Here is a 14500-nt window from a genome sequence, read left to right as displayed (position 1 = left end):
GTCACCGACTCGCCCCCATGCGAAACGCGCTGCCACGCGCGCTTGCTCAACCCCCCCCCCCAACTCCAATCCATCATCAGGCGCCTGATTTGGGGATGCTGCGTAGATAATGAGGGGGTGGGTGTCACGGAAAATGTGATAGCGATCAATGATTCAACTCAAGCCTTACGTCTGGTATCGATATTAATCGATAACACCCGAGGGTTGATGCAACCCTCCCAATGAATTGACCCTTAGATTTGTGTTTTTGCCCTTTGCATATTAATTTCTGTTTTAAATCAGCCTTACTTTAAAAATGCATATTACGTTTTAGATAATTAAATGGGGGGGGGGGGGGGGTCACAAGACATCTGGACCAGTCTGTAGACTAAAACCGGGCATATTTGCCTCTAAATGAACAGCATGAGGTCCGTCATCACAATGCAGTTGGATTGTGGTACAGTTCTAAACTGTGATTAAAGTTATAAACTGATAAAGTTATAAACTGTGATAAAGTTCAACACGGCAATACCGGTACCGGATTGCGTTACAAATCAATTCCTTCTGACAAACGAAATTTTTGATGCCAGTCAGAGGCGGAGCTCGAAAATCCCCGACGGGGGAGGGTTCCTACATTCACATTTAAAATCACAACACCATTCAATCGCGTATCTTCTCTGATGATCAATCAAATATGCCGATTCCTTTAGATTCTTACGGTGACATATCGAACGGGCGAAATCTGGACAGGTGCCTCCACCCCCTGCCTGCCACTGCTATGCAGCGTCGAGCCCCTACGTAAGATGGCCGCAAACGCTCCCCCCCCCCTCCACGACAGCCCTGACGTCACGTCAGCGGGGCGTGTGTGTGGGGGGGGGGCGTTGGCGGCCATCTTACGTAGGGGCTCGACGCTGCGTGCGGACGAATCCCGGAACAGGTGGCAAACGCCACCCTCCTGCCTCTACCACGCCAGCTTCGAGCCCCTACGTAAGATGGCCGCAAACGCTGCCCCCCCCCACCACCTCCACGACAAGCCCTCGCGTCACGCGGACGCGACGTCACTGCGCGACGTGACGTCACCGCGCGTCGCGCGCACTGCACGCCGGGATGAGGGAGCCATGGGGGACCACGGCGCTGTTGGGCGCCTTCTGCTCCCCCCGGCCGCGCCGCGACTCCCCGGCGGTGCTTACCGCAGTGGCGGTGGTGGTGGTGGCGGCGGCGGCCGCGTGATTCGCCGGGGCTGAGCGCTAGCGGCGGTGAGCACACGAGCGCGGTTCTCACCCTCAGGGTTTTTGTTTTGTTTTGCGGGGGTGCGAAGTGTGGGAGCGGGCGGTGTGTGTGTGTGTGTGTGGGGGGTTCGCCGGGCGCCTTTACATGGACGAGAGATGGACCAGCGTCTGAGCAAAGCGCTGCTGGTGGCGGCGGCGGCCCTCATCTTCTTCACCATCGCCTACCAGTACGTGTGTCCGGGCGCGGGCTGCGGCCTCCTGCTCCTCACGCCGCCGCCACAGGCCCACCGCGGCGGCGGTGGCGGCGGCTCATCCTCATCCTCCTCCTCGTCCCTCTCGTCTCTCTCCTCCTCCTCGTTGGACCCGTACCCGGCGCCCGACCCTCACTACGTGCGCAAGTTTCACTTCGCGACGCGCGACCTCGACAAGACGGTGCCCTTCGACCTCAAGGGCGACGACGTGATCGTGTTCCTGCACATCCAGAAGACGGGCGGCACCACGTTCGGCCGCCACCTCGTGCGCAACATCCAACTCGAGCTGCCGTGCGAGTGCCGAGCCGGGCAGAAGAAGTGCGCCTGCCTGCGGCCCGGCCGCCGCGACACGTGGCTGTTCTCGCGCTTCTCCACGGGATGGAGCTGCGGCCTCCACGCCGACTGGACCGAGCTCACGAGCTGCGTGCCCGCCGTGCTGCAGCGCAAGGGCAGCCGCCTCGACGCCAAGAGGTACTACCCCCCCACCACCCACCCCAACAGCTACCCCCCCACCACCCACCACAACAGCTACCCCCCCACCCCAACAGCTATCCCCCCCCCACCCACCCCAACAGCTATCCCCCCCCCCACCCACCCCAACAGCTATCCCCCCCCCACCCACCCCAACAGCTATCCCCCCCCACCCACCCCAACAGCTATCCCCCCCCACCCACCCCAACAGCTATCCCCCCCCACCCACCCCAACAGCTATCCCCCCCCATGCACCCCAACAGCTATCCCCCCCCACCCACCCCAACAGCTATCCCCCCCCCACCCACCCCAACAGCTATCCCCCCCCCACCCACCCCAACAGCTATCCCCCCCCACCCACCCCAACAGCTATCCCCCCCCCACCCACCCCAACAGCTATCCCCCCCCACCCACCCCAACAGCTATCCCCCCCCACCCACCCCAACAGCTATCCCCCCCACTCACCCCAACAGCTATCCCCACCCACCCACCCCAACAGCTATCCCCACCCACCCACCCCAACAGCTATCCCCACCCACCCACTCCAACAGCTATCCCCACCCACCCACCCCAACAGCTATCCCCACCCACCCACCCCAACAGCTATCCCCACCCACCCCAACAGCTATCCCCACCCACCCCAACAGCTATCCCCACCCACCCACCCCAACAGCTATCCCCACCCACCCACCCCAACAGCTATCCCCACCCACCCCAACAGCTATCCCCACCCACCCACCCCAACAGCTATCCCCACCCACCCACCCCAACAGCTATCCCCACCCACCCACCCCAACAGCTATCCCCACCCACCCACCCCAACAGCTATCCCCACCCACCCACCCCAACAGCTATCCCCACCCACCCACCCCAACAGCTATCCCCACCCACCCCAACAGCTATCCCCACCCACCCCAACAGCTATCCCCACCCACCCACCCCAACAGCTATCACCCCCCACCCACCCCAACAGCTATCACCCCCCACCCACCCCAACAGCTATCCCCCCCCACCCACCCCAACAGCTATCCCCCCCCACCCACCCCAACAGCTATCCCCCCCCACCCACCCCAACAGCTACACCCACCCACCCCAACAGCTATCCCCCCACCCACCCCAACAGCTATCCCCACCCACCCACCCCAACAGCTATCCCCCCCCACCCACCCCAACAGCTATCCCCCCACCCACCCCAACAGCTATCCCCACCCACCCCAACAGCTATCCCCACCCACCCACCCCAACAGCTATCCCCACCCACCCCAACAGCTATCCCCACCCACCCCAACAGCTATCCCCACCCACCCCAACAGCTATCCCCACCCACCCCAATAGCTATCCCCCCACCCACCCACCCCAACAGCTATCCCCCCACCCACCCACCCCAACAGCTATCCCCCCACCCACCCCAACAGCTATCCCCACCCACCCCACCAGCTATCCCCCCACCCACCCCAACAGCTATCCCCCCACCACCAGCTATCCCCCCCTCCCACCCCAACAGCCATCCCCGCGATACACGCGCGCACGCACTGCTGCAGCAGCTTTGAGTTTGTGTGTACGCCATGTTGGACTTCTTTCAGCGCCGCACGTGGCCAACCGTGCTGATCGGAGGTGCGTTTGATTCGTTACGCCTGGATGATGGTCAGGTGTTTGCCAACTTTCCCGGCTATTTTACAACGGGGAGATCCCGCGGGGCGTTAAACGCAACCAAAACAAAGACGACGACAACACTGCAAAGGATGAGTACACACTCCTTAAGAGAATGCCGATGGTTCATTCATTGGTGTGTTGTTTGGATCGCGCCTTTGATAACGAATGTTGCGGCAGGCACGTACACCCCCCCCCCCACCTCCGACTCGTGCGTAGGGGATGAGATGTTGACGGGATGCTGCTGCTGCTATTGCCGCCTTTCAAGACCTTGACAACACGGCAGATTTGTCGCGAAATTGTCAAAGAGTCTTCACCCCACAAACACTTCACTTGCGAGGAGCCTTATGGCCCTGAAATGGAACCATAGGGTTGACGGAGAGTCTCTCAGGGATACAATCGTGAACAGTTGCGGGAGAGACTGGATGTTCTAGATTTGAAGCTTTCGTGACTGCAAGGATCCACACTCTTTGGTTCTATTCGGTAAAGTCACGTAGGTAAAAAAATAACATAACAAAAATCACGACGTTTCGGCCACAACACAAGTGGCCTTCATCAGGTGAAGGAGACCTACGTGACTTTACCGGATAGAACCAAAGAGTACAGACTGTGTTACCCCCCCCCCCCCCGTTTGTGTCACGCGTGTCCCGTCAGCCAATGACTCTTCCACGTAAATTCCACCAACAGCTGCTGCCTCTCCCAAAGCGTCTCTAGCCGACCGCATCTCACAACCACGCAAACAAATAGGGGAACCCTTTACCCATCTGGGGGGAGGGGTTTTTGTTGTTGTTGTTGTTGTCGTGCGAGGGTGCGGTTTTTGTGGCGTTGTATTAATTAGAGCAGGCAACGAGCGTTAACATTCTTTACAGGCCTGCGAAGGAATTGAGATGACCTGATGATCGTACAGATGCTCATGGGTACGCTTCATAGAAACAATGGCTGAAAAGGAAAATTACTTGAGTAAAGGCGGACGGGTCTGCGCGGTGTGGATGGCCATAGAAAAGGAATTCTAGAATGTAGGAGCAACAACAAGGAGCACGACCTCCCCTTGATCGAGGGTTGTTGACAGAAAGCCATTGCTGCTGGAACGGGGGTGAAGAGCGCCACGGTTTGCTAGGAGATGTTAACTACCTCGCCTGGTGTGCAGGAGGTCGTGAATTCCATCCCGACCCTGACGCCTGCTGCTGTATATTTGGAATCTGCGTGTCTCTTCCCCCTTGCGGTCGCGTGGATTTTTCTCCGGGTCCTCCGGTTTCTCCCTAAACATTTAGAAACATGAGTTTAGAATATGTGCCTGCTATAGATTTCCACGCGACAAGCCACTTCGTTGAGCTATCTATTTGTGTGGCCGGGTCGCTTCTGGAAAAGAGCTTAGTGGAAAATAGCTTAGTGGGCCTTACCTGGTAACATAGCAAAAATTTGTTACAAGTTAAAGTTGAATGGGCCAGTTGTGATGATGGTGGCCGGGAGATAGATGTCCACCATCGTCGTCGTTACTTATGAAGGTTGTGATGTTGTAGTTGGCGCGGTGATAGATTTACACCGTACATACCATTTAAGGGTGAACGCAGTGATTGGAGGCGAATATGAGTTTGTGTTGTGGGGAATGTGATGGATGAATCTTTTCATCATGGAACAGGCAAGCCAGGATGTAGGGACATTTAGAGGTGAGTGCGGTGATAGACTGGTGGCTCTGTCATTTACAATGAGGCGACCGGGGCGGGTGAGGGGGGGTCGCAGTGATCCCCCCCCCCCTTTCCAGGACCCTCCCCATCCTTTACCCCAACACCCCCCCATCATTTCCAAGACCCCCAACTCACCAACCCCCCCCCCCCCCCAAAAAAAAAATTCCCCTGTCACGCCAACTACAATTCACGAGCCCCTTCACGGGGCTGGCTGGTGTCCGTGCCATAGCTCAGCGGGAGCCACCCTGGAGGGGTAGGGGGGCGGGGTTGGTGCACAGTGGTGGTGTAGGGGCACGGGCTCCTGTGGGTTTAGGTGAACGTGACGATACCGCCAAGGTGGAGTGCGTCACCGTTACTGTAGCCGTAATGGCCACGAGTTTTATTTTGCTCTTTGTTCGGTGGCGTCACTGGAGGATTTGGGGGGGACGGGGGGGGTCATGATGCGTATGGTGTGATGATAATTACGTGTCTGCACAGACGAACCGCTAGAATGGCGCACCACGTTTGAGGCGTAAGAGGGCAGGACGCTGTTGAGTGAGGGAGTTAAAAGTCGTGATGGTAAACGAACAGATGGGCAGGCTGTCCCGTTAGGAGAGGGAGGTGGTGGGGAGGGAAGGGCCTTGATGATCACCTTGTGTATTTGACAAAGGTGTATCGCGGCTCACAACCTCGTTTTATTCCACGCTTCACCAAATCAAAATATTACTGTGGGCCTTAAATCCGGCAGTAGATTGCTCATGACCGATGATGATGATGATGTGTGTGTGCACGCATCTTTCTAAATTGATAACGCCGCTACGGATGGACTTTGCCATTGTGGAAATATGGCATTTGTTAATGAATGTTGTGGTTTTATTTATGCCTGCTGTGTTCATTTCAACGCCTATGTGTTTGTCTTATTTAATTGATCCGTGTGGGTTTCTGTCAACGTGTTTGTCAATTATTCTCTTTCATTGCCCTGTGTTTCTGTTGATCAAATCGAAAATATCAGGGCACACCTGGGAATTTTCCCGCGGCACCACCGGTTGCAAAGCTCCGGCCTTGTGGTTACAAGGGGGCAGGGCGAGGGTTCTCTTTTGTGCCTGTGCACCGTAAAAATCGTGGTTTATGTTGTGCACGGCTAGATAACATAGCGGGTCGGGTCGTAGGCTTGACTGAACAGCCCCGTGATCGGGCGCGCTCGCCAATAAACCATTTTGCACGGGGTGGTGGTTTCAATCCCATCTCCATTAAGTCTGCACATTCGGCAAATTTTGCTGCCAAGATACAATGATCGCTGGTTTTGTCTCCTGACTCTCGCGGACAAGCAGGTGGTGTGCTTTGGGTACGTTACCCACGGTTCGTGAGCGACTGACGGATTTGTACTGCCGCACTCAACGTGTGTGACGTGGTTTATAATCAGTGTGCTGGCCACCAAAGCTTGGCTAGGAATCCCGTGAGACGATTTACACACCGGTACACACGCAGACAGCCATTTGTACACACGCACTGTTACGTGCATACAGACAGCCTGGTGAAACACACTGATGCATATGGGCACAGATTAGGAATGTGGAAATCCATAAATGAATGTATTAATCTTACGTTCACGGTACATGTGTACAAATCTGTGATGTTACATAAACAAATAATTGGGCGAACAAAACTATAAACGAGGCGAAAAAAATTAGGTTCCGGAAATTAAAAAAAACCCTGAATAACGACAATTTATTGTCATAAATGTCATGTTTCATACTTTGTTTGATAGATAACAGAATAGGCAATGTACGCATAGACATGGTCATAGCTTGTGACATGGTCATAGCACACTGCTGAGCAGAATAATGTGCAGACACGTTCTGGTGAACATTAATTGTTATCGATGTATAATAATCATAGATACAAATCCTGGTATAAAACCAGACACAGTTGAAACAAGCAGACACTCAATATGTGCAGCACATACAAGACTGCAATCAGAGGCGGAGGTATATGACACGCACTGACAAGACACGGACACAAAGGTCAATTTGAAAGTTACGTAAACAGCATTATAGATGGTTATACACAAGCATTGCAAACAGCTATCCTGCAACACCCAATCACGCAGACACGTATTCTTGTGTCACCTTGTGTTCGCTTTTTCTATTTGTACCTTTTAAATACAATACTGGAGTAAAAAACTTATGCATATTTTTACGCATCCATATTTTGCTATTATTAATGACGCTTAACAAAGGAAAAAATTCCACGATTAGCTTGTTCATACTGTGAATGTGAATTTCACTTAGAGCACATTGTGTGTGTGTGTGTGCGCGCGTGCGCGCGAACACGTTTTAAACAACCGGGGTGGTCAAAGCATTTCTGTTTTAAGTTGAAGAATAATTGTCGGACTGGGTAAGTGAATTGTCTGGGCGGAATCTGCTCCACCAGACAATCTGGGGCTCGTGGAGCCACTGACCTCGTTGGCCAACCAGAGGTCACTGCAATGGACTAGAGGAAGGGAGCTCACCAAGGAAATAAAAAAAAACGTCCCTTGGCATAGCGAAAATTGTACCAGATCTAGCGCGAGCTTAGATCTCATTTCAAACAGAAAAATAATGCCAAAATAATGTGGTGTGTGTAAAGCGTGAGACATGCACAATCCATCCCGTTGTTGGGTAGGAGGAAGAAGAGCCTTTGTAGATGCTTCAGAATTGTTTGTTTCCACCTGACACAAACGGCAGCTGTGCTGCCAGTTGGTGGCGACGAACATTGGGTTTGACAGACAGAGTGCTGCTGGCCCGCTATTTTGTTGGTGGTAAAAAAAAAATACATCGATGCTTCACCAGTGTCTTTTTTTATAATGTGAAAAACTTTCTGAATTTAAAAAAAAATAAGTTCTGGTTACAAAAAAACTGAGATCCAGGCTTCAAATTGAAATCCTTATTCCTCAGCCTTATGACATTTTCACTTGCAACCGTTTTTTTTTTAAATCTCCAGACCTGATTATTTAATTTGCTAGCTGCGTTGAATTGTCCTTTCAGGTTGCATTAAAAAAAAAGTGTTAAATCTTCACCACTTGACACAACTGCAGACTAACTAGATTGTCGACACTTAAAACGGCGAAGTGGCGACCGGCCGTTTCTGGCCGCGTTCCGATTGTTGAACAAAACTTCCACTGCGTGTGCTGGAAATCGACGTAGCTGTTTACATGTTGTGCTATCTGTTTGGGTTTTTTTGTTTTACATTTACATCAAACTTCACGCTCGTGAATACATTTCCGGATTAATGAGCTCGCATGGCAACGTCTGCATAGCAAGAACGAGTCTCCATCTGCTATGCAACAGTGATTTTTCCCTCCTCCGTTTTATGAATTACATCCCAATTATGCAATCATCCTGCAGACACAGCGTAAAGCATCCCCCCCCCCCCATAACATACATCATAGCAGCAAATCACATTGATAGATGATCTACAGGTGACGTAGACCTTTGGTATCCTTTAAGGATGAATCTTTCTGTAACTTATTAAAAATGTTCTTGCTTCGTCCCGTAGAGAAGTGAATGGTTCACTGCATATTTGCTGCCCAAGTGATCGTTGTTGAACCGAATTTAGACCTAAATTTAGTGCAGAGTGAATGATTAAAGGATATTGGTCGTCTACATCATTAGACCTCCTTTGCCAGTACAAAAATGTAATAAAAAAGGGGAAAAACCCTATTATTATATTTCGGTACTGGCAAAGGAGGTCTAATGATGTAGATGCTCACCCCGAGCACTCATTACTTTGATAGTGCATTGTCTTTGAGCTGTACGCCTTTTGGCGTCATCTGGCTCGAGCACCAATTGGGTCGAGGCTCAAAAGAAAGCCGTCCCTTGGTGTGGACCAATCAGTTTCAAGGACAATGCATATATTATCATGGTATGTTTTTTGTTTGCATTTCCACTGCAGGTATTGTGGTTAATGCAGACATGAATCCTCGTAAAAAAAAGGTTTCAGTTTTGTTGCCAGAAAAAAAAGGGGAAAAACCCTATTATTAGATATTGGTCGTGTGCGTGCATTATCGTCGCACAGTATAACAACTGAGACGATGGAACTTCTTATGCTCGATTAGCGGTTCGGCTTTTTTTAGCCTCGAGATGAGCTGCCCAGATCTGAAGCCAAAGGCATTGCACTTTGTTGTGCATAGTGCAGACTTTTCCCCTAAGTGGAAAGTTCTGCACGTGGGGACACTTATGCTTGATATTATTTTTTTGGATTTCATTATCAAGTTATTTATGCTTCTAAACACTGCAGTCTACTATCGCTCGTCTTGGTACGTCGTACATACAACTATCCTTGTCCACCTTCGCTAGATGCCGTAGATATAACACTGTGTATTCATAATTGCGTCCTTCCAAGAGATGTATGTATCCAGTGCAGTACGCTTGCACTTGAACGCTGTTGTTGTGCTCATGATTAACTCGGATCCCAAATTAATGTTCAGCCTTTCTTCTTACGGTTCTTAAATCATGTCCTGCGACGAATTTACAATGGCTATAATAGCTATGCGATCAGCGAGCCCGAGATAGTTCATGGTTTTTTTGTATATTTGTTTATTTATTCATCCAATTATTGCGTGATGTCGTTTAACGTTGCTGTAAAGAACTTTGGCGTACGTTTTGCCTGACTCCCTTTGTTTTATATTTTCTAACTTTGTTTAGGAACCTCAGTGTTTATCGTTTATACGTATTTGTATTCAGGGCTTGACTATTGAGAGCTTGGTTCGCTGCGTGCATTGCCACTGAATCGCATACAAAAGGACGGACTGCACCTAAGACGAGGGTAATGACTCCGATGGAGCTATGAGATCGCGTGGGGAGCGGTAGTGCGCTAATAACCAAGTTCAATTCATGGCCAACACCAGTCATAATTATCTGAACCAGTCCTGGGCCTCTCCTAGGTCGACTCAGCCCCAAATCAGTACCTGGTGCAGCGACCGGGCGCGGTGATGGCCACCAACCCCCTCGCGTGCCGTGGGGGCGGCCTTCATAGGTGCTCGCTAACAGCACTTGCTCCAACAGTCTCTTAAATCTATACGGGTGACCTTTGTCTTTGTGGATTCGCAACACGGTGAGACGCCGTGATAGGGAGACCTTCATCCAGCCGAGCACAGACAGCGACTGATGAGGATGTACATTCGAAGTACAGACGTTCTCAGGAAGCCGTACACGGCAATAAGCGACAAGACAAAACAATATGAAATCCTTTTACTCTACACAACATGTTACCCTGTGCATAAAATGAGCTGTAAAGAATGTGTCTTCTCCCTCCCAATGTTCACTCTTTTCCCACTGCTCCAGCCTCGGCTGCTCTCCGGCTTTGTTCGGAATGGGTGGGGCAATTAACAGGTACCGGCACAATGTAAATGTTTGGCGTTAAAGGTCCTTGTGCTATTTGTATACTGTATTCATTTTCAACCTTGCTATAAACGGCTTTTCCTTACCTAGCCACTCACAAATGAATGTTAATTGGGAAGGGAAAAAAACACACAGCAATTGGCATCTGTGTTTTTTTGGCACGGCTTCGTTTGAGCAGCCCAATCTGTTTGCATTCTGTACGGAAAGGTGGCTATGCAGTTGTGTTGTTGTCGCTCCACGCATGAGCATGATTGTTGCGGCTCACTTGACTTTGACAACACGGTGACGACTCTGTGGGTCTGTATGGAAGGCACTCGTCTGAATTGCTGTGAAGGCCGCCCAAGGGTTCTCCCATTGTTGGCCAAAGTCATTTGATGTGTGGTACTCCCTCGCACAGAATACTTAGCGGTTTGTGTTCATTAAAAGCTTGGGTGCACACAGCAGCATTTTTCGAGCTGAAGGAAACGCCGCTTTACGCTTGTGCATACCTACCGCGTGTTTGCATTCGTTGTTTTAAAATCGGTCTGTCGTATCTGCATTTGCTCCATGAGCGATGTTACATTTGTCAAGAAAAGGTCATTTATTTTAAAGTTGCTTTTGGATCGTTATTGAAAAACAGCGGGTTTTAATGACGTCGTCTGGCACCTGCCCGATGGAGGGAAAAAAAACAATCGCCTTGAAATGTCTGCTGCTTGAGAGGCATCGCACGAGTAAACACTGGTAGGAATTGTGGCAGTGGTCGGTCAGCAATAACACCAATCTAAAAAACATGACACGTTCATGATTACTGTCAATTTGAGTCTCGGCTCCAATCCAAAATTACAATGTGCAATACTGTAGTGAGTCCTGAAGACTTTTTTTTAATTAAATTGAGTTATTTAAAAATGTCCACTATTTTTTTTGCCAGAAAAGTAACATCATTATTTCGTACAATTTAACCCTCCTGCACGGGCCCTACTGTGGTCGTGGACGGCTTTTGGCAAGGACGACCCAACAACCCAGCAGCAGCAGCAGCAGCTTTTGTTTAATTGGCCGCACTAGCTGGTTCAGATTCACAAGAACGATAATTGTGTCCAGAGTTGACCTTAGTGTAAATGCTGTTGGAAAACATTGCTCTGGAAGGTCGATGGACTTTGTCATATTTGCAATGAAAAATACTTTTCATATTCACTATTCTGCTAGCTACAATTCACCAAGAGACGCCGCCTAATAATGCATTACGCCGTGTTGAGGTCAATGATATGCAGATTTAATGAGCAGACTTTTCGCTGACACTTTTGGCCAATGGTGATCGCAGTTCAGTTATGTTTTGTAATTTCTCAACCAACAATACTGAGATACATATTGCCTCTGTTGTCAGGATACGTGCGGCTTAGCCACTCGGGGGAAACGCTTTAACTGCACATATTCAACCTTCCAGACTTGTGCGAGCACTTCTGGAGGAAGTTAATATTTCGAGAGTTTACGATTTTATATATCGAAATAATTGCTGAAGAACAATGCTCACAAATTGATAAATGACCAATTCCGATTTTGATTCTTGAAAAACTTCAAGTCATCGTCTAGAGCAGCGATACCCACCACAGTGGTCCCACTGACCGATGGTGGTCTGCACGACCATGGGACGTGGTCTGCAGAAATGTCCCAGAATCGATCATTTGGAATTATATTTTTTTATCATTATATTTTGTTGATGCACGGTGGTACAGAATTTTTTTTTTTTATGGTTGACAGCGGTCCATAGGTCCAGAAAGGTTGCAAACCACTGGTCTGTCTTTAGGTTGGTGAACAAAGTACCAAGTTCACCCGAGGTTCATGGAAACTGCTTACATTCTTTGGCGATTAAATTCAACTACAGTTAATCATGAATACCCGGGTTGGGTCTTTGGGCGTGTGTCCACATGACAAAGCAGATGGTTAACAATTGTGTGCAGTGCGGGTTAGGGGCCTCCGACAGACGGCATATTCCGTGTTTTTGCTTTTGAATCCATGAGTTGATGAGCATGCCGGGCCAAATGGCACGTGCAAGCTAAAGGTCTTGCGCATATTGAATCTGAACGTGGAAGCATTTTTGATCAACGAGAAAACATTTGCATTTAGTTGCACACGGGTGTATAGTGAAACCTTCCAATGCTGGACTTGAATGAGCGAGTACATTGAGGTAAGGGTAAGTCCGTTAAGGCTGACGGGGAGGGGGGGGGTGGAAAAATGGGCGGAGGAGTGAGGGGGCTTAAACTCCTGGCCGGAACACTGCTCGTGTGAGAGAATTTGTTGAGGAAATTCATGGGAGAGGCGTGAAAGCGAAAGCTTCGACAAGCGAGAAAGAGAGGGGAGAGGGTTTGTTAAAATGGCACACGGTGAAGGAAGGTGGCAGCACGATCGCCGGCTGCCTCGGACATTGACTCTGGGGTGCCGCAGAGAAACGCTTCCATTATAAGATGCAGTCATGCGTCACTTTGGCGGCATAGGAGAGGGAAGAGGTAGAGGAAACCTTACTGAACTGTGCCCGGCAGAGCGATGGTGGTGGGAGAGAGAGAGAGCGCGCGATGCGCTACGAACCTGGCGACCCGAGTTTGATTCCCGCTCACGGCCGACACAAGTGACGATTATTTGAACCAGTCCTAGGCCTCCCCTTGGTCGATTCGGCCTCAAATGAATATCTGGTGCGGTGTGTAAACATTGCCGCTCGGGAGACAAAGGAGGCCGGGCGTGGTGTTGGCCACCTACCCCTTTCGTGTGCCGTGCCGGCCTAAATAGGTGCTCGCTAACAGCGCTCGCCCCGACAGTCTGTTGAGGCTACACGGGGGATCCGTTGTCGTTGTGACGTCATGGCCACCTGCGCGGTGGTTGTTATACAGGCCCTTTTGTGCAAAGGAAGGTCACGGCTTCCATCCACTGCCCCTGGCTCCGTGCTCCCCCCTGATGCACCGTGCCGTGCTTCAGACATGCGACGAGTGCAAGCTGATGTAACGTTTTTTTTTATGTTTCTTGGCTTGCGTTCGCGCAATAATTCCGTGTGCTCATTGTGCTTTTGCAAACCTTTTGTGTGAATGAGGCCTCGTTTTTTTGTAAATGGCAGGTTTTTGTCGGTTTCCTTTTGGCACGTGGAAGGTCCCTTGTGCGATATCTCAGATGGACAATAGAGGCTAGACTTAACCTAACGCTAATGGTATACACGCGCAAAAATGTCTCTTGGTGCAGTGGACGCCAACAGAATTGTGCCTTTGGTGATGCAACAATGGACGTTGGCTCAACATTGATAACTCGATATTCTGAACATTGCAATCCGTGGAACCAATTCCACATCGTGCGCCGCAGTACGGTTTGTTGTCCTTCCCCCCGCACCTCCGATTAGCGCGGTTGGCTACTTACCGTACGAAAGAAGTTAAACGTGCGTACGTACGTACATCATCGTCCGCCACGCCTATTTGCACTGCTGGATTGAGGCCTCTCCATCCCATTGCCATCGCGCATTCGTGATGGACAGAACTCGTACGCGTGCGCGATGACCACCGCTCTCTTGACTTCGTGGTCCTGCGTTTCCACATCTCGTTCCGGTCATGGTTCTCGTCAAACAATTCAGAATGTTCTTGTTTCATTTAATGGTTTCATTTGCATTGTCTGTCAAAAAAAAATTCCCTGTCGCATTTCTTTAATTACGATGAAGGAAAGCATTTGCAAATGATTAGTATCAATCGTAAATAATGTATTCAACATGCATTAACCTTGAGCTTAAGAAACAATATTAATTGACGAATCATTATACACACCCTTAATTTCCCGGCAGCAAGGGCCACACTTAGGCCTTTATATGTAAAATAAAAATATGTTGGCCACTGCATAATGCTTAAGTGCTTGCCTGGTGAAAGGATGTA

At 50.2% G+C, this 14500-nt stretch overlaps 1 protein-coding gene across 1 annotated transcript in view; it reads left to right on the top strand.

Moving 5' to 3' along the window:
- The first annotated feature begins 1034 nt into the window (after nt 1-1034).
- The window catches only part of LOC116952450 (heparan-sulfate 6-O-sulfotransferase 1-A-like), a 60871-nt gene continuing 47405 nt past the window's right edge, over nt 1035-14500 (top strand). The window contains exon 1 of the mRNA XM_032971808.2: nt 1035-1930. Within this exon, the coding sequence (XP_032827699.2) occupies nt 1365-1930 (566 nt within the window). The 5' untranslated portion in view covers nt 1035-1364. The remainder of the gene's footprint in view (nt 1931-14500) is intronic.

Source organism: Petromyzon marinus, chromosome 47 (genome assembly GCF_048934315.1).
Source record: "Petromyzon marinus isolate PM22_M1 ecotype Great Lakes invasive population chromosome 47, UKy_Petmar_22M1.pri1.0, whole genome shotgun sequence".
Classification (NCBI taxonomy): domain Eukaryota; kingdom Metazoa; phylum Chordata; class Hyperoartia; order Petromyzontiformes; family Petromyzontidae; genus Petromyzon; species Petromyzon marinus.
Note: the sequence above shows the minus strand (reverse complement) of the source record. Positions and strands in the feature narration are given on the sequence as shown.